We start from the raw sequence: 20,112 nt of genomic DNA, 5'->3' as shown, positions 1-20,112 counted from the left end.
CAGATGGGGAATTTAAAGTCCAGTGTTAAATAAAACTTCAATCAGCAGGAGTGACCACGAAACCATTGAATTACAGAAGCTAGACACAAAAAGCTGGAGTAACTCAGCGGGGCAGGCAGCATCTCTGGAGAGAAGGAACGGGTGACGTTTCGGGTCGAGACCCTTCTTCAGATTGGTTAGGGATAAGGGAAACAAGAGATGTAGATGATGATGTAGAGAGATAAAGAACAATGAATGAAAGGTATGCAAAAAAGTAACGACGATAAAGGAAACAGGCCATTGTTAACTGTTTGTTGGGCGAAAACGAGAAGCTAGTGCGACTTGGGTGGGGGAGGGATAGAGAGAGAGGGAATACTGGGGCTACCTGAAGTGACAGAAATCAATATTCATACCACTGGGCTGTAAGTTGCTCAAGCGAAATATGAGATGCTGTTCCTCCAATTTGCGTTATCTAGTTCACCTAATGCCCTTTGAGGAAGGAAATCTTTTCCCTCAGCTGGTTTAACCACATGCAATTCCAGATCCACAGATATGTGGTTGACAATAGACAATAGACAATAGGTGCAGGAGTAGGCCATTCGGCCCTTCGAGCCAGCACCGCCATTCAATGTGATCAAGGCTGATCATTCTCAATCAGTACCCCGTCCCTGCCTTCTCCCCATACCCCCTGACTCCGCTATCCTTAAGAGCTCTATCTAGCTCTCTCTTGAATGCATTCCGAGAATTGGCCTCCACTGCTTTCTGAGGCAGAGAATTCCACAGATTCACAACTCTCTGACTGAAAAAGGTTTTCCTCATCTCCGTTCTAAATGGCCTACCCCTTATTCTTAAACTGTGGCCCCTTGTTCTGGACTCCCCCAACATTGGGAACATGTTTTCTGCCTCTAACGTGTCCAACCCCTTAATTATCTTATACGTTTCGATAAGATCCCCTCTCATCCTTCTAAATTTCATTGTATACAAGCCTAGTCGCTCCAGTCTTTCAACATATGACAGTATGACATAAGAGGTTGCCTCTTAAATGCATTGGGAAATGGACCAGCAAATCACTCAGTTCAGGGGCATTGAGACATGGGCAATAAATGCTGGCCCTACTCATTTCCTGTATATAAGTTCATGTGATAGGAGCAGAATCAGGCCATTCAGCCCATCAAGTCTATGCCATTTAATCATGGCTGATCTATCTTTCCCTCTCAACCCCATTCTCTTGCCTTTATAGAATATTATTGTGTTCATTTGAAAAATGCCTTTCACTGTACCTTTGTACACACGCCAGTAAATTAAACTAAATGATGAATTTGAATTTTGTTTCAGCCAGCAGAAGTTATTGTTCATGCAAATGTATTAATTTGAAATCTTCAGAGTGAAGACATCTGCCTGCTGAAGAAGGAAATTGAGATGGGAAAGGAAGGTTTGGAGAAGGTGGAGAAGCTACATGCAGAATGTATAATGCTGGACTGGTATCATAACTGTGAAGAACGTAGACCAACCATCAAGTACGTTCATTTGGCTGGGCATGCATCTGTGCAGCAACATAACAGTGGTTTAGTTTAGAGACACAGCGCGGAAACTGGCCCTTGGGACCACCGGATCCACACCGACCAGTGATCCTCACACATTAACACTATCCTACGTACAATAGAGACAATCTACATTTATACTAAGCCAATTAACCGACAAACCTGAACGACTTTGGAGTGTTGGAGGAATGATAACTATCCCTTGGCTATCAAATTGCCCTGCTATTAATTGTCTGCTAAAACCGTGAATGGTATACGGTTTTGGTCTCCTCACCTATGAAAAGACGTGTTTGACAAAGATCAAGTATAGCGGAGATTTAGGAGACTGGTTCCATGGATAACGAGTTTGCAGTATGGGGAGCTAGAGTAGTGTAGCTGTATTCTCTACGTCAGTCAAGAATAGCAGAAGATCTCATTGAAACTTACAAAATGGTTCTATGGCTTAACAGACTGGATGCACGAATGATACTTCCATTGGCTGAGAAACCTAGAGCCAGAGGTCACGATCTCAGAATAAGCAGTAAGAATTTAGGACTGAAAAAGGGAGAAATGTCTTCCTTGAAATTCTCCACCTCAGTCATTGAGTTCATTTGACATGGAGAGTGATAGTTTTCTGAGTGTTAAGGTAATCATGGGATAGGGAAATAGTACAGGCAAATGTCTGAAGAAGGGTCTCGACCCGAAATGTCACCCATTCCTTCTAAGAGTCTGAAGAAGGGTCTCGACCCGAAACGTCACCCATTCCTTCTCTCCTGAGATGCTGCCTGACCTGCTGAGTTACTCCAGCATTTTGTGAATAAATACCCTGGAGGTAAAGATCACATGTGACCCATGACCTACTCCCGCACCTACATGTTATGTTTTTATATTCTTAAGACAGTTCAGGATCACTAATACATTTTGGAATATCTTGAAGTTGTGAAGGACATTATATACACAATCTCTTCTTGGGCACCCTCTCATGTAAGCCTTTGTTTAACCTCAATGTTTAGACTTTTACAGATAAGATTGTGGAAACAGGCCCTTTGGCCCACGAGTTTACACCGACCAGTGATCGCTTTGCACACTGACACTATCCTACACATTAGGGACAATTTACAATTTTACCAAAGCCACTAAACCTACAAACTTTGGAGTGTCAGAGGAAACCGGAGTACCCGGAGAAAACCCACACGGTCACAAGGAGAACGTACAAAGTCCGTACAGACAGCACCCGTGGTCAGGATCGACCCCGGGTCTCTGGCACTGTAAGGCAGCAAATCTACCGCTGTGCCTTATTCCGCTGAGTGATTGAATAATTGCATTTTAAATGATTCAGAGACACCATCAGAATCCAAGTTCTAATGGAAATGATTTCAAAACCCTTTGCATGGCATTGTACAGTCTTCACACAGACATATTGCTGATGTAATGAGTATCAAATTAACTTGCTTGGGTATCAAGTTAATCCTTCTTACATTTTCTAGTTTTAGCCAAGCTGATCATCAGTATTGTAGGAAAAAAAACTGCAGATGCTGGTTTAAATCAAAGGTAGACACAAAATGCTGGAGTAACTCAGCAGGTCAGGCAGCATCTCGGAGATAAGGAATGGGTGACGTTTTGGGTCGAGACCCTTCTTCAGACTGATGTCAGGAGAGGGGGCGGGACAAAGATAGGATGTAGTAGGGGACAGGAAGACTGGTGGGGGAACTGGGAAGGGGGAGGGGAAAGAGAGGGAAAGCAGGGACTACCTGAATTTAGAGGTCAATGTTCATACCACTAGGGTGTAAACTACCCAAGCAAAATATGAGGTGCAAATTACTCCAATTTGCGCTGGGCCTCACTCCGACAATGTAGGAGGCCCAGGACAGAAAGGTCAGATTGGGAATGGGAGGGGGAGTTGAAGTGCTGAGCCACTGGGAGATCAGGTTGGTTAAGGTGGACTGAGCGGAGGTGTTGAGCGGAACGATCGCCGAGCCTGCGCTTGGTCTCGCCGATGTAGAGAATTTGACATCAGTATTCTGTTCAGAATAAGATCTAAAGTTTTCCGGTACTTAAAAGGATTTGACAGACGGCTCTATTTGCTTTTCTCCAGTGTTGCTCTTGACATAAAGAGGCCAGCCTGGAACAACAACACAGCTCAAGTCCATTCCTTAGATACCAAGAGTCCTGTGAGACCCAGTTCAGTTTTGGATTGGATTCCTGCCACACACAGAAAACACAGGGACGGATACTACACCTACAGTTTAAACACTGCCAATAAATCAAAGGAACTCCAGAAGAAGAAAGTCCTCCATGCAGGTAAGAATCTACTTCAGTAAGTTCATAAGCTCATAAATGATAGGAGTAGAATAAGGCCGTTCGGCCCATCAAGTCTACTCCACCATTCAATCATGGCTGATCTATCTCTCCCTCCGAATCCCATTCTCCCGCCTTCTCCCCACAACCCCTGACACCTCTACTAATCAAGAATCTATCTGTCACTGCCTTAAAAATATCCATTGACGTCCTTCTGTGACGATGAATTCCACAGATTCACCACCCTCTGACTAAAGAAACTCCTCCTCGTCTCCTTCCTAAAGCAACATCCTTTAATTCGGAGGCTATGACCTCTGGAAAAATTCCAGCATTCATTTCCCTTACAAAGTGTTAGGTCAGGATAGTACTTTTGCGTCTGTCCACATTGTTGTAACAGTGCCCATTAATGGAAGGTAGCACTATTCTGCTTTCAGAAGTATCTTCTCTTCTTCTTTCATGTCCATCATTCAAATGTTACATCACTGTCATCGACCGTCCTGAAAAGGGCGCAAGCTTCCGGCGACAATCAGTGGGAGCCATCACTTGTACAGTAAATGATGGTGGTAGCAGAATTAGCTCAGGACACTTCCAGTTTCCAGCCCCGCGACGTGGATGCTTCTGCTATGGAGCCTTCAGAAATATGAGATATTGAAATAATTTTCATTAATTTTTTTTTTTCGTACATTTGAATTTCAACTATCATTGTATAATTAATAGCAGAAAATATATTAGCCCAAATTTGCTGTTAGCATCTCCACGCAAAGGAAAAGCAATGTTAATTAAATGTTCCGAGCTTTGTAGATCCGTGGTAAGGCAGATGTAAAGTGCTGGAGTAACTCGGCGGGTCAGGCAGCATCTCTAGAGAAAAAGGATGGATGATGTTTCTGGTCCGACCCGAAACGTCAACCATCCATTTTCTCCAGAGTTGCTGCCTGACCCACTGAGTTACTCCATCGCTTTGTGTCTATTTTAAGTATAAACCAGTATCTGCAGTTCCTTTCTACACATTTGATCCCTGGTGTCTTGAACCAAATTCATTTATATTTATTACGCTTAAAAAAATAGGATAACCAATTACATACAATTCATTGAATAGAAACAGATTTGGGTTTAGGTTTAGATTTAGTACTGTTCAATTTGATCAATACCAGTACTTATCCTCCACACAAGCCAACTCCCACACGTCTTAACCTAACCCGAGGAGCATAACCCTTCATTCCTTCCTCCTGAATGTGGTTATTTAACATAGCTGAGTGGCACTTGCAATGGTAATACAGTGCTATTACTGTTTCTTCTTCTTCTTCACAGCACACACAAATTCTAGCCTGCTTCGGAGTTTGACCAATGGAGGTAAAATTGATGAGAATTTATTGGATGAATGGATGCTTCCGGAAAACAAGGAACTGTTTGTGAATAATTACAACAAGGAACTGGAGGTCTTGATTGGTAAGTTAAAGAATTTGATTTTGCAGCTAGATGGAAATTGGTTAGTTTAGTTTAGTTTAATTTAGAGATACAGCCCAGAAACAGGCCTTTTGGCCCACCGGGTCCGCGCCGACCAGCGACCCCCACATATTAACACTATCCTACACACACTGGGTCCAATTTTTACAATTACCAAGCCAATTTACCTACAATTACCAGGCCAATTTACCTACATATCTTCGGAGTGTGGGAGGAAACCGAAGATCTTGGGGAAAAACCCAAATGTACAAACTCCATACATACAGCACCCGTAGTTGGGATCAAACCCAGGCCTCCGGTGCTGCAAGCGCTGTAAGGCAGCAACTCTACCACTGCGCCACTGTGCCGCCCTTCTATTGCTTGATTGCAAACATTTTTGTCCTCGGTACAACTCAGGAACACATTCGAGTGGTTGAGGAGCTGCCATACGATGTGTTCAGGTAGTGAGAAACACTAGAGATTGAATGAAAAGGGGTAATTCCATACATAAATCTAATGTAATGCTAAAATAGTGCTCACACACCAGTGGTGTTAATAAACCAAGCTTTCAGCTGTATGTTCTTGATGAGTGACCCTTTCTCTCAGGAATATCCATTTCAGAAAATGTGAAAAGCATAAAATTAATTTAAGTTTCAGCTTCTTTCCCTCCGTTATCAGACTTCTGAACAGTTCTCCAATAAGCTAGGATATAGTCAACCCAAGCCTGATCCTCCGAACAACCTCAATGCAGACATTGGACTTTTTTCTGGAACTGTAATGCTACAATGCTAAAAGCTCTCTTCTACACACTGGGATTTTTCCCTTTGGTCTACCATGTTGTGCATGGCTTGATTGTATTCAGGTATAGTTTAATCTGGTTTAATTGGATTGCAAGCAAACTAAAACAGTACACATGACAATAATAATAAAGCAAACCAAATCAAATTTGTTTCACCAAATGTCAGCAGTGAGAACTATCTGGAAGGGATTATTGTTGGAATTCTTTTCCATGTTGCCTCTGGCAGTTGAATCTCTCCTTTGTTTCTTGGCAGCGAAATCTGAACACTGTATTCAAGTTGAGGTCTGACTTGATCATTGTACTGCTTTATTAGAGTTTCCTCTGACTTGTGACCTGCTGTTTGAGTAATGAACTCTTAAATGGACTCACAAAGCCACTGTTTATGAGGCAGATTTCAGTCAATTTCTTCAAAAACAAACACATAGTTTAGAACAGCAAGGGAACAGGCCCTTTGCCCCACCATGTCTGCACTGGCCAATGTGCCAAGTTAAACTAATCCTATCTGCCTGCACATGGTCTCTGTTCCTCTATTCCCTACTTGTTCAGGTACAGTGCCCTCCATAATGTTTGGGACAAATACCCATTATTTATTGATTTGCCTCTACACTCTGCAATTTGAGATTTGTAATTTAAAAAATCAAATGTGGTTAAAGTGCACATTGTCAGATTTTATTTAAAAGTTTTTTTATACATTTTGGTTTCACCATGTAGAAATTACAGCTGTGTTTATACATAGTCCCCCCATTTCAGGGCACCATAATGTTTAGGATACATGGCTTCACAGGTGTTTGTAATTGCTCAGGTGTGTTCAAATGCCTCCTTAATGCAGGCATAAGAGAGCTCTCAGCACCATCTTTCCTCCAGTCTTTCCATCATCTTTGGAAACTTTTATTGCTGTTTATCAACATGCGAACCAAAGTTGTGCCAATGAAAGTCAAAAAAGCCATTTTGAGACTGAGAAACAAGAATAAAACTGTTAGAGACGTCAGCCAAACCTTAGGCTTACCAAAATCAACCGTTTGGAACATCATTAAGAAGAAAGAGAGTATTGGTGAGCTTATCAATCGCAAAGGGACTGGCAGGCCAAGGAAGACTTCCACAGCTGATGACAGAAGAATTCTCTCTATAATAAAGAAAAACCCCTAAACACCTGTCCGACAGATCAGAAACATTCTTCAGAAGTCAGGTGTGGAAAATAGGATGGCCAGGTTACAGTTTGCCAAAAAGTACTTAAAAGAGCAACCAGAGTTCTGGAAAAAGTTCTTGTGGACAGATGAGACGAAGATTGACTTATATCAGAGTGATGGCAAGAGCAAAGTATGGAGGAGAGAAGGAACTGCCCAAGATCCAAAGCATACCACCTCATCTGTGAAACATGGTGGTGGGGGTGTTATGTCCTGTGAAGCCATGTGTCCCAAACATTATGGTGAAGGTACTGGCTCACTTATCTTCATTGATGATACAACTGCTGATGATAGTAGCATAATGAATTCTGAAGTGTATAGGGACATCCTATCTGCTCAAGTTCAACAAATGCCTCAAAACCTATTGGCCGGTGGTTCATTCTACAGCAAGACAATGATCCCAAACATACTGCTAAAGCAACAAGTTTTTCAAAGCAAAAAAAAGATAAATTCCTGAGTGGCCAAGTCAATCACTCGATCTGAACCCAATTGAGCATGCCTTTTATAGGCTGAAGAGGAAACTGAAGGGGACTAGCCCCCAAAACAAGCATAAACTAAAGATGGCTGCAATAGAGGCCTGGCAGACTTTCCCCATCTCAACTTAAAGCTATGCCTTCTAATATTTAACACCTGGGGAAAAGAATTCTCTGTCTATCTATTCTATCAACGCCACATAATTTATTTACTTCCATCAGGTCAGCCCTCTAGCACTTTAGAGAAAGCAATTCAAGTTTGTCTAGCCTCTTCTCATAGTTCATACTTCACAAGTGGGCAGCATGGTGGCGCAGTGGTAGAGTTGCTATCTTGCAGCGCCAGAGGCCCAGGTTCGATCCTGACTACGGGTGCTGTCTCTTCGGAGTTTGTACAGTTTCCCCGTGACCGCATGGGTTTTCTCAGAGATCTTCGATTTCCTCCCACACTCCAAAGATGTACAGGATTGTAGGTTAATTGGCTTGGGTTTGTATACTTGGTAAAGTGTAAGTGTAAATTGGCCATAGTGTGTGTAAGCTTGTGTTGGTGTGCAAGGATCGCTGGTCGGCACGGACCCGGTGGGTTGAAGGGCCCTGTTTCTGTGCTGTATCTCTAAAACTAAAAACGAAAACATTCCAGGCAACATCATGGTGAATCTCTTCTCCACCTGCCCCAAAGCCTCCACATCCTTGCTGTAGTGTGACTGCACATAATACTCCAAATATGACCTCATCAAAGTTTTACACAGCTCCAAAATGACTTGCTAACATTAGAGTCTGGATGCCCTGCCTGATAAAGGCAAGCATGCCATACGCATTCTTTACCACCTTATCCACCCGTGTTGCAACTTTCATGGAGCTAAACAAAATGCTCAAAACCTGAGTGTTCAATACTGCAACAATAACTGATGCCTGTACATTAATTCATGATTGATAGTGCTAAACACACTATGGCTAAACACATCTGTGGCTGTGTGTTCTACTTTGATTTCTGAAGTTTGATTACATCTACCTTATGTAGGTGCAGCTTATACAATAAAACATGTTATTGGGAAAATAATGTTGTATTTTATTTAATAACATTTGCACGGTTCTACACAGTAGATTTTACAAACTAAATGTGAGACTGAATGTAATTGAAAATCCTCAGTAAAATCTTCATCTTCACTTTTCACACTTTTCCTCACAGGCCTTAATTTGTCGGCAGTTTCACCCAAAATAACAGGAAGACAAGTTGAAAAGTAAGTGCAAAATAATCGCATGGCCAACAAAATGTCACAGCTTAATTCTTCGAATGTTCGTTATTTCATTGCAACAGTTATTTTAATATCAATGATATCTAAACGTTACTCCAGCATCTTCGATATGGACCTGGGAGTTTATTAAGTGTAGCTAACATACTTCAGAGCAACTTCCTAGTTTACTTATTTGTACCTCTGGCAAAGAACAAGTCCCACCACACGAAGAATAAAGGGCCTATCCCAGTTACGCGATTTTTAAGGCGACTGCCGTCGACTGTCAAAGTCGTAGCAGATCGCCGAAACTTTCGACAATGACCACGACAATGCCGAGTCAGGTCGATACAAGTTACTTTTTTTGTGAAACTAGCACCTGGCTGAGAGATTACACCGTCTTCGGAAACATCGCGAAATTCCCACGCTTACCACACCGTCAAACTGTCGCCTCCAATCTATCTGTCAAATGTCCTGACGGTAAATAAATTGGTTAAACAATACTACCTTCTGGTATCTTCAAATGCCTTTTCTTAATTTAATATTACGTGCTTCTGAATGCATCTGCGACAACCTAGCAAACCTGGGGACAGCATGCGACAGCGCCCGCAATAAGTTACGATACCTGGCGACAAGCCAGCTGTCGCCGAGAAATTTCTAGCTGGAAATTTTTTCCGTGACGCGTTGAGATTCGCTACGATTCATTGAAGACTCCTGACGATCATGCCCGCGACACCCCGGCAAACATTCAGCGACAGCCTAGACCCCGGCAGTCGCCTTAAAATCGCCTAAGTGGGACGGGCCCTTAAGTTGTTAGCAAATGCGAGGGTGTGTTCACTATTACACTTACACTATATTCTAGCTGTAGTTTAATTTATTACAATACAGGATATGTGATTTGAAGTTGTAATTTCATGCAACATTCTTTGTTGATTATAGCTCTCCGGATGTGTCTTCAGCTCAGTGGCTGAAGACAAATAGCCTGATTGCCAAGAGACTGACAATAATGGATGCTCTTGCCCCAACCGCTGTGCCTCAATCCGCCAAGTACGTCCCAGTCTTGGACAAGTATATTGTATCTAAAGTGTTTGATGAGGTGAGAGCCCAACTCTCCCATATCCATGGGATGCTGAGGAAAGTCTGGGAGATGTTTTCTTGTGATGTTTTTCATTCTCATTCCTCATTCCAGCACGTGTCACTTGATTGCTAAAATGGAGTAGTGTTTAACCTGACCTAATTAGTTTAGTTTAGAGACCCTGCGCAGAAACAGGCCCTTCGGCCCACCGAGTCCGCACCCAACCAGTGATCCTCACACATTAACGCCATCCTACACACATTAGGGACAATTTACATGAATACCAAGCCAATAAGCCTACCAACCTGTACGTGTTTGGAGTGTAGGAGGAAAACGGAAATCACGGAGACAACGCACGCAGGTCACAGGGAGAAGGTACAAACTCCGTACGGACGGCACCCTCAGTCATAATCAAAACTGGGTCTCTGGCGCTGTAAGGCAGCTCTACCGCTGCACCACCGTACTACCCTAACGTTTCAGCCAGGTGCTTAAACAGGATGTGGGGAAGTAGTTAAAATAGCTGTACTGATGCAGTTTTAGAGAATGTCTCTTGGATTCACAGGTACCTAGTATCTAGACTTTCAGAAAGCCTTTGATAAGGTCCCGCACGGGAGATTGGTGACTAAAATTAGAGCACATGGTATTGGGGGTAGGGTGTTGACATGGATAGAAAATTGGTTGGCAGACAGGAAGCAAAGAGTAGGAGTAAACGGGTCCTTTTCAGAATGGCAGGCAGTGGTGAGTGGAGTGCCGTAAGGCTCGGTTTTGGGCCGCAACTGTTTACCATATATATTAATGATTTGGAAGAGGGAATTAGAAGCAACACTAGCAAGTTTGCAGATGACACAAAGCTGGGTGGCAGTGTAAACTGTGAAGAGGATGTTAGGAGGTTGCATGGTGACCTGGGCAGGTTGAGTGAGTGGGCAGATGCGTGGCAGATGCAGTATAATATAGATAAATGTGAGGTTATCCACTTTGGCAGCAGAAACAAGGAGGCAGATTATTATCTCAATGGAGTTATGTTAGGTAAGGGGGAGGTGCAGCGAGACCTGGGTATCCTTGTACACCAGTCACTGAATGTTGGCGTGCAGGTACAGCAGGCAGTGAAGAAAGCTAATGGAATGTTGGCCTTCATAACAAGAGGATTTCAGTATAGGAGTAAAGAGGTTCTTCTGCAGTTGTATAGGGCCCTGGTAAAACCACATCTGGAGTATTGTGTACAGTTTTGGTCTCCTATTTTGAGGAAGGGCATCCTTGTAATTGAGGCAGTGCAGCCTCAGTTCACGAGATTGATCCCTGGGATGGCGGGACTGACATGAGGAAAGATTGAAAAGACTAGGCTTGTATTCTCTGGAGTTTAGAAGGATGAGAGGGGATCTTATAGAAACATATAAAATTATAAAAGGACAGGACAAGCGAGATGCAGGAAAAATGTTCCCAATGTTGGTGGAGTCCAGAACCAAGGGGCCACAGTCTTAGAATAAAGGGGAGGCCATTTAAAACTAAGGTGAGAAAAAACTTTTTCACCCAGAGAGTTGTGAATTTGTGGAATTCTCTGCCACAGAGGGCAGTGGAATCCAAATTACTGGATGGATTTAAGAGAGAGTTAGATAGAGCTCTGGGGGCTAGTGGAATCAAGGGATAAGGGGAGAAGGCAGGCATGGGTTATTGATTGGGGACGATCAGCCATGATCACAATGAATGGCGGTGCTGGCTCAAAGGGCCGAATGGCCTCCTCCTGCACCTATTTTCTATGTTTCTATGTACCTGTTTCTGGCATGGACAGGTGTATTGCATCAAAGGTGTTTAGTGCAGTGATATCTCCATCACAATGAAATTATCTCAATCTCTGATAACACCCATCTCTGTATCTGCCTCAATGCAAATGATGCTGGGACCTTCACTCTAGCTTTAGGTATCTAAAAGCTTGACTATTCACATCTCTTCAGTCCTTTTGTCTCGCACCTTCTGTGCATCTCTGACCTTTGTCCAACCATCTGCCTATCAAAAACTCCTCCCACCTGCATCTCCCTATTATCCGCCCCTTTGTTCTGCCCCTTCTCTTGTCCAGCTGTCACCCCTCCTTCGTTCCCCCCCCCCCTCCCCCCCACACCCCCTCCCAATATCAGTCTGAAGCAGGGTCTTGATCTGAAATGTTATTTATCCATAGACCGACACAAAATGCTGGAGTAACTCAGCGTGACAGGCTGATTATCCAGGCTGATTATCTCTGGAGGGAAGGAATGGGTGACTTTTCAGGCCTCGGGGAAGTCCAGAACCAGGGGTCACAGTTTAGGAATTAGGGGTAGGCCATTTAGGACTGAGATGAGGAGAAACATTTTCACCCAGAGAGTTGTGAATCTTTGGAATTCTCTGCCACAGAAGGCAGTGGAGGTCAATTCACTGGATGTTTTCTAGAGAGGGTTAGATTTAGCTCTAAGGGCTAACGGAATCAATGGATATGGGGGAAACAGGGTATTGATTCTGGATAATCAGCCATGATCATATTGAATGGCGGTGCTGGCCCAAAGGGCCGATTGGCCTACTCCTGCACCCACTTTCTGTGTTTCTATGAAACATCACCCATTCCTTCTCTCCAGTGATGCTGCCTGTCCCACTGAGTTACTCCAGCATTTTGCGTCTTTCCTTGACCGTTAACATGCTGTCTGAGCTGGTCTATTATGCTTCAGTTTATCCAAAACTCAGCTGCGCATATCCCACTGAAGGCCATTGCAACTCCATCACAGCCAGCCTTGCTGAGTAACTTTCACTCCAATTGGAATTCACTGGAATTTAGAAGGATGAGAGGAGATCTTATCGAAACGTATAAGATTATTAAGGGGTTGGACACGTTAGAGGCAGGAAACATGTTCCCAATGTTAGGGGAGTCCACAGTTTAAGAATAAGGGGTAGGCCATTTAGAACTGAGATGAGGAAAAACATTTTCAGTCAGAGAGTTGTGAATCTGTGGAATTCTCTGCCTCAGAAGGCAGTGGAGGCCAATTCTCTGAATGCATTCAAGAGAGAGCTGGATAGAGCTCTTAAGGATAGCGGAGTCAGGGGGTATGGGGAGAAGGCAGGAACGGGGTACTGATTGAGAATGATCAGCCATGATCACATTAAATGGCGGTGCTGACTCGAAGGGCCAAATGGCCTCCTCCTGCACCTATTGTCTATTGTCAACTCCCCCAACACTTCTTAGTTTGTCTGGAGGCTGGAGCAGTGAATGATCCTGATGCATTGCTGCAGGTACAGAGTTGAGAACATGCCCAAAGAAAGAAACGCACATTGTCGACGGAGTCGTAGGGGAGTGTTTTATATTTGCATGAATGAGGAAGAGATTATAAGGTGCCTCTGCATTACAACATTACAAGATTGAGTATTGGAATGACATAAAGTCAACGGTAGCATTGTTCAAGTCCATGAGAGCTTGACAATATATTAGTTACAGACCTGGTTCATCTCCTTGAATGCCCAGGAGCAAGGAAGACTGCAAAATGTGGGGAGCACTGCCCAGTCCATCACGGGTTCTGACCACCCCACCACCGAAGGTATTTATTTACAGGAGTTGCTGCTTCAAAATATATACCTGACGTGTATATAAATGTCACTCATTCCTTCTCTCCAGAGATGCTGCCTGTCCCGCTGAGTTACGCCAGCATTTAGTGTCTATCTTTTTATACATAGAAGGGTCTCAACCCGAAACGTCACCCATTCCTTCTCTCCAGAGATGCTGCCTGTCCCGCTGAGTTACTATAGCATTTTGTGTCTACCTTCGATTTAAACCACAGTTCTTTCCTACACATTCTGTACACACATATATATATATATATATACACACAAAAATATATAAAGCTTATTTTTCATTTATTATACTGTTTACAGAGGACTATACTTTGTTATGCTGCTGCAAGTAAGAATTTCATTGTTCTGTTTGGTGACTTATGACAATATAATACTCTTGACTGGAGTTCACTCGTTTTGCAATTCCTGTTTTTATATTAAAACAAAAAGAATCGAAATGAAAATAATTTGTGAGTGACTTTGAACTGGCATTTTTACTGTTGATATTTCTTTAAAAATGATGATTGTACTTTGGGTATATTATTTCCATTTTATTCCAGGTGTTACCTTTAGCTCACGTCAGCAACTACAAGAAGCAAATCACACTCATCAATCCATTGGCTGTGAACCTGGGAGACTACAAAGTAAGGCTTCGCCAAGCCATCCAGACTTATGAAAAGTAGGTAGGCACTGAGTCAGATGCACTTGCTTGTATACTGAAGTGTTCACAATTCCTTTAATTAGCAACTGAAGAAACATGTTCCATGCCCATTGCAGTTCATTATTCTCAAGGACAGCTCGGGTGCACTCTATTACATCGATTCATCTTTTTTTGATACTGAATCAGCGATCGATCCTTGCTCCATCTTTCAACACCAGCAGCCATCTGCAATACTTAGTGGGAATGCACTGTTTAAAACCAGGAGATGTGTTTAGCCCAAAGAATTGGAGGCACAAGAAACTGCAGTACTGGAGGAACTTAGCGGGTCAGGCAGCGAATGGACAGGTGACGTTTCGGGTTGGGACCCTTCCTCAGACCGACAGGCGACGTTTCGGGTGGGACCTGTCTTCAGACTCACGGGTGATGTTTTAGATTGAGACCTTCATCAGTTTGAAGAAGAGTCCTGACCTGAAACATCTCCTGCCCGTTCCCTTCCTGATGCTGCCTGACCTGCAAAGTTCCTCCAGCTCTTTGTGTTTATCCCAATGACTTGTCAGTTTATGTTCTTGTTTCCAGTTTCTGTACTTATTTTATTTACTCAAAATAAATGTATGTCCACACATTCCCAATTCTTCCATGGAAGAGTGTTGTGAATGTAGATTTTGGTTCCGTATCCTGCTTTACAGCCTGATGGTTTCAAAATACATCCTGAATACATTCAAGAGAGAGCTAGATAGAGCTCTTAAGGATAGCGGAGTCAGAGGGTATGGGGAGAAGGCAGGAACGGGGTACTGATTGAGAATGATCAGCCATGATCACATTGAATGGCGGTGCTGGCTCGAAGGGCCGAATGGCCTACTCCTGCACCTATCGTCTATTGTCTATTGTCTAAAATGTGGAATTTTAGTTTAGTTTCATTTAGAGATACAGCGCGGAAACAGGCTCTTCGACCCACCGAGTCAGCACCGACCAGTGATCCTCGCACATTAGCACTATCCTACGCACACTGGGGACAATTTACATTTATACCAAGCCAATTATCCTACAAACCTGTGTGGGAGGAAACTGAAGATCTCAGAGCAAATCCAATATAGACACAAAAAGCTGGAGTAACTCAGCGGGACAGGCAGCATCTCTGGAGAGAAGGAATGGGTGACGTTTCGGGTCGAGATCCTTCTTCAGACTAGTTAGGGATAAGGGAAATGAGAGATCTAGAAGGTGATGTGGAGAGATAAAGAACAATGAATGAAAGATGTGCAAAAATGTAATGATGATAAAGGAAACAGGCCATTGTAAGCTGTTGGGTGAAAATGAGAAGTTAGTGCGACTTGGGTGGGGGAGGGATAGAGAGAGAGGGAATGCCGGGGCTACCTGAAGTGAGAGAAATCAATGTTCATACCATTGGGCTGTAAGCTGCCCAAGCAAAATATGAGATGCTGTTCCTCCAATTTGCATTTAGCCTCACTCTGACAATGGAGGAGACCTAGGACAGAGAAAACCCAAGCAGGTCACGGAGTGAATGTAAAAACTCTGTACAGACAAGCACCCATAGTCAAGATTGAACCCGAGTCTCCAGCACTGTAAGGCAGCAACTCTACTGCTGCGCCACCGTGCGCTTTCTCCAAATTCTTTTCAATATTTTCTTATGCATCTTATAGTAGCCATTCCATGATACAGTAACAACCATTGTCATTACCTGCTGGCTAAGTACCTCACAGGCTGTAAATAATGAGTACATGCTGACTTCAGTGCCTTTAAGCATTCTCTCTCAAGGTTGTGTGCTGAACACTTGAATAACTACTGTTCCTCCTTTTTAGCCAGATTAATCTTCATGCGCTCACTCAAAACAGATAGATGTAACAAATGATTTAGAAACCCTTTACTGCTGAAAAAGGTGCAATAAAGTACATCATAGAGGCAAGATGAGGCCACTTGGCCCCTCAAACCCACCCTGCCCTTGATTATGGGTTATCTTTTCTTGATACCTTCTAGGGAAAATGTTATCTCAATATCCACCCTGTCAATCCACCTCACGATTGTATATGTTTCAATAATATTTCATTATTTCATTGTCAATGTGTATTGTCTCAACTTGGTCATCATATGTCAAACACTTCATCCCAGGAAAGACACAAAGTGCTGGAGTAACTCAGCGGGTCGGGCAGCAGCTCTGGAGATCTTGGATAAGTGAAGGTCTAGGTCAGGATCCTTTTTCAGTCTGAAGAAGCGTCACCTATCCATATTTTCCAAAGATGCTGCCTGACCCGCTGAGTTACTCCAGCATTTTATATCTTTGCCTGGTAAACCAGCATCTGCAGATCCTTGTTGCTGCTTCATAGAAACATAGAAAATAGGGGCAGGAGTAGGCCATTCGGCCCTTCGAGCCTGCACCGCCATTCAATATGATCATGGCTGATCATCCAGCTCAGTAACCTGTACCTGCCTTCTCTCCATACCCCCTGATCCCTTTAGCCACAAGGGCCACATCTAACTCCCTCTTAAATATAGCCAATGAACTGGCCTCAACTACCTTCTGTGGCATCCTAGGAATCAAGCTAGTGAAACCTTTTGGGTGGAAGGACATCCTTCTTAAAATATGAAGACCAAAACCATTGTTCCACTAGTGCTCTGTGAAGTTGCATCAAACCTTCCATGTCTCTCTACTCCATCAGCCTAACAATAAAGACCAATATTCAATTAGCCTTCCAAATTACATGATATATCTACATGCTAACTTTTTGTGATTCACACATGCAGATCACAGATACTTTTGTATAGTAATATTTTGCTGTCTCATTTCCTTCAAGTAACATTTCACATTTTCTCCATTTGATACACAATCTATTAACATGTTGCCCTCTCATTTAACCGACTTTTATCCCTTCACAGGCTCTCTGTTTCCTCGTTAAAAACCTACCCACCCTCCTATCTTTGTACTATCAGTTGATTCAAGGAACTTTGTCCCATTATCCAAGTCATCAATCCAGATGACTAGTAGCTGAGATCCAAATTTGAGGAAGGATATTCTTGCTATTGAGAGCATGCAGCGTATGTTTACTAAGTTTATTCCCGGAATGGCGGGACTGTCATATGTTGAAAGACTGGAGCGACTAGGCTTGTATACACTGGAATTTAGAAGGATGAGAGGGGATCTTATCGAAACATATAAGATTATTAAGGGGTTGGACACGTTAGAGGCAGGAAACATGTTCCCAATGTTGGGGGAGTCCAGAACCAGGGGCCACAGTTTAAGAATAAGGGTTAGGCCATTTAGAACGGAGATGAGGAAACACTTTTTCAGTCAGAGAGTTGTAAATCTTTGGAATTCTCTGGCACAGAAGGCAGTGGAGGCCAATTCTCTGAATGCATTCAAGAGAGAGCTAGATAGAGCTCTTAAGGATAGCGGAGTCAGGGGTATGGGGAGAAGGCAGGAACGGGGTACTGATTGAGAATAATCAGCCATGATCACATTGAATGGTGGCGCTGGCTCGAAGGGCCGAAAGGCCTCCTCCTGCACCTATTGTCTATTGTCTATATCCCATTAGTTACTAAATTATCAATTCTAAAACTTCTTATTTATCCTGACTCTTTGTTTTGTGTTAATTAACAATAAGCCCTGTTCTAAAGGTTCTGCTGGCTAACAGGGCAGCACTGTGGCACAGTGGTAGAGTTGCTATCTCACATTTCCAGAGACCCAGATTTGATCCTGACTATGGGTGTTGCTTGTGTGGAGTTTGTACGTTCCAGTGGGTGGCACAGTGGTGCTGTGGAAGAGTTGCTTCCTCACATTGCCAGAGACCTGGGTTCAATCCTGAATCTGGGTGTCTGTGCTTTCTGTGTTTGTACGTTCTCCCTGCAAACGTGTGGATTTTCTTTGGGTGCTCTGGTTTCCTTCCACATTCTGAAAATGTGCAGGTTTTTAGGTTTATTGGCTCCTGTAAATTCCCCCTCACATGTAGGATGCCAAACTGGGATAACATAGAACTGGTGTAGGAGTGATTGTTGGTTGGCATGGATCTGGTGGGCCAAAGGGCCTGTTTCTACACTAAACTAAACTACACTATAAATTATAAACTAAACTAAACTAAACCACTCCCCTATCTATGCTAACGTATTGCTCTCAATCCTTTGCGCTCCTGCCTGTGTATTCTAAATGGCACTTCATCAAATATTTCTGGAAATTTAAGTGCAATAAATATACTGACTTTATGTGCTGAATCTTTCAAACATGACTGTCACACGAGGAAAGATTGGAAAGACTGGGCTTGTATTCACTGGAGTTTAGAAGGATGAGAGGGAATAAAATTATGAAAGGACTGGACAAGTTAGATGCAGGAAAAATGTTTCCAATGTTGGGGGAGTCCAGAATCAGGGGCCACAGTCTAAGAATAAAGGGGAGGCCATTTAAAACGGAGGTGAGAAGAAACTTTTTCACCCAGAGAGTTGTGAATTTGTGGAATTCTCTGCCACAGAGGGCAGTGGAGGCCAATTCACTGGATGAATTTAAAAGAGTTAGATAGAGCTTTGGGGGCTAGTGGAATCAAGGGATATGGGGAGAAGGCAGGCACAGGTTACTAATTGTGGATGATCAGCCATGATCACAATGAATGGCGGTACTGGCTCGAAGGGCCAAATGGCCTCCTCCTGCACCTATTTTCTATGTTTTCTATGTTTACTATGGTAGAATTCATGCATTCATCTTGTAAGTTAGTGATTGCATGAGCGGACTTTGTGCTGTGCCTCATTTATGTTACAGATTGGGCGTCTGCACGCTTGCATTGCACTTAATTGAAATAATCTACTGTTGCAGGGTCAAAAGAGAAAATGCTCAGCAGGTCAGGCAGCATGCTGAGTACTTCCAGCAAATCGTTGCTCTTATTTCAGATTTTCAACATCCACTATTCTTTTCAAGAAAGGTTACGGGGTTTTAACCCAGTTCAAAATGAACGTACTCCTTTTGTTGAGTTTATACTAATCTCTGAACTAATACCATACTGCCATTGCAGATTAACTATTAAAAATTGCTCACATCGTTTCTTTCTCTTTTGCAAGGCGTTTGAATTTAATTGTGTGGAGAGCAATATCACAAGAAGAACGAGATAGGTAAGCAACAAGATTTTTTTTTACAACAAGCTGCATAAAGACTTTGGTTGCAAATGCAATTACATTCTGATATTTATTTTTTGCCTGTTTCTCTGTCTTTCATGTCAGGTTCGACAGTGATAAGCCAATTTCATTTTGTGAGCACAAGGAGGCATTACTCCAGGCTTTGGACAGGATGGGATGGCCAATTCGTCAGGAGGATGTTACTCTGATAGAGGATGAAATTGGCGCTGGCTATTCGTATGAACAGCAAGCTTCAGACCTCGAGGAAGCTGTTAAAGTGAAGGTCTGTACAGTTGCTGTGGAGGCTACTGAGTAAGGATCGTCTTTCTGAAGTGGAAATGTGCACTAGAACTTATTACAGTAGAGGTACAGTAGAGTACATAGCAGTAGAGCTGCTGCCTTACAGCATCAGAGACCCAGGTTCCATGCTGACTATGGGTGCTGTCTGTACCTTCTCCCTGTGACCCGTGTGGGTTTTCTTCGGGTGCTCTGGTTTCCTCCCATCCGCCAAAGAGGTGCAGGTTTGTAGGTTAATTGGCTTCAGGAAAAAAATTATTGTAAATTGCTCCTAATGTGTTGGATAGCGTTAGTGTACGGGGATCGTTGGTCGGCACGGACTCGGTGGGCCGAAGGGCCTGTTTCCGCACAGTATCTCTAAAGTAAAGTCCAAAGTAAAGGATTGATCTTAAAGTCTGTGGTGCAACAAAACACAAAATGTCGGAGTAAATCAGTGTTTCAGGCAGCATCGATGGAGGGAATGGATAGGCCATGTTTTGGGTCG

At 43.2% G+C, this 20,112-nt stretch overlaps 1 protein-coding gene across 1 annotated transcript in view; it reads left to right on the top strand.

Moving 5' to 3' along the window:
* Positions 1–20,112, top strand: part of LOC144595463 (von Willebrand factor A domain-containing protein 3B-like) — a 144,049-nt gene that overhangs the window by 84,678 nt on the left and 39,259 nt on the right. The window contains exons 15-22 of the mRNA XM_078402975.1: positions 1,363–1,496; positions 3,595–3,800; positions 5,106–5,243; positions 8,883–8,934; positions 9,865–10,021; positions 14,125–14,243; positions 19,278–19,328; positions 19,437–19,614. Coding sequence (XP_078259101.1) covers positions 1,363–1,496; positions 3,595–3,800; positions 5,106–5,243; positions 8,883–8,934; positions 9,865–10,021; positions 14,125–14,243; positions 19,278–19,328; positions 19,437–19,614 — 1,035 coding nt within the window. The remainder of the gene's footprint in view (positions 1–1,362; positions 1,497–3,594; positions 3,801–5,105; positions 5,244–8,882; positions 8,935–9,864; positions 10,022–14,124; positions 14,244–19,277; positions 19,329–19,436; positions 19,615–20,112) is intronic.

This window comes from Rhinoraja longicauda, chromosome 7 (genome assembly GCF_053455715.1).
Source record: "Rhinoraja longicauda isolate Sanriku21f chromosome 7, sRhiLon1.1, whole genome shotgun sequence".
In the NCBI taxonomy this organism is placed as follows: Eukaryota; Metazoa; Chordata; class Chondrichthyes; order Rajiformes; family Arhynchobatidae; genus Rhinoraja; species Rhinoraja longicauda.
Note: the sequence above shows the minus strand (reverse complement) of the source record. Positions and strands in the feature narration are given on the sequence as shown.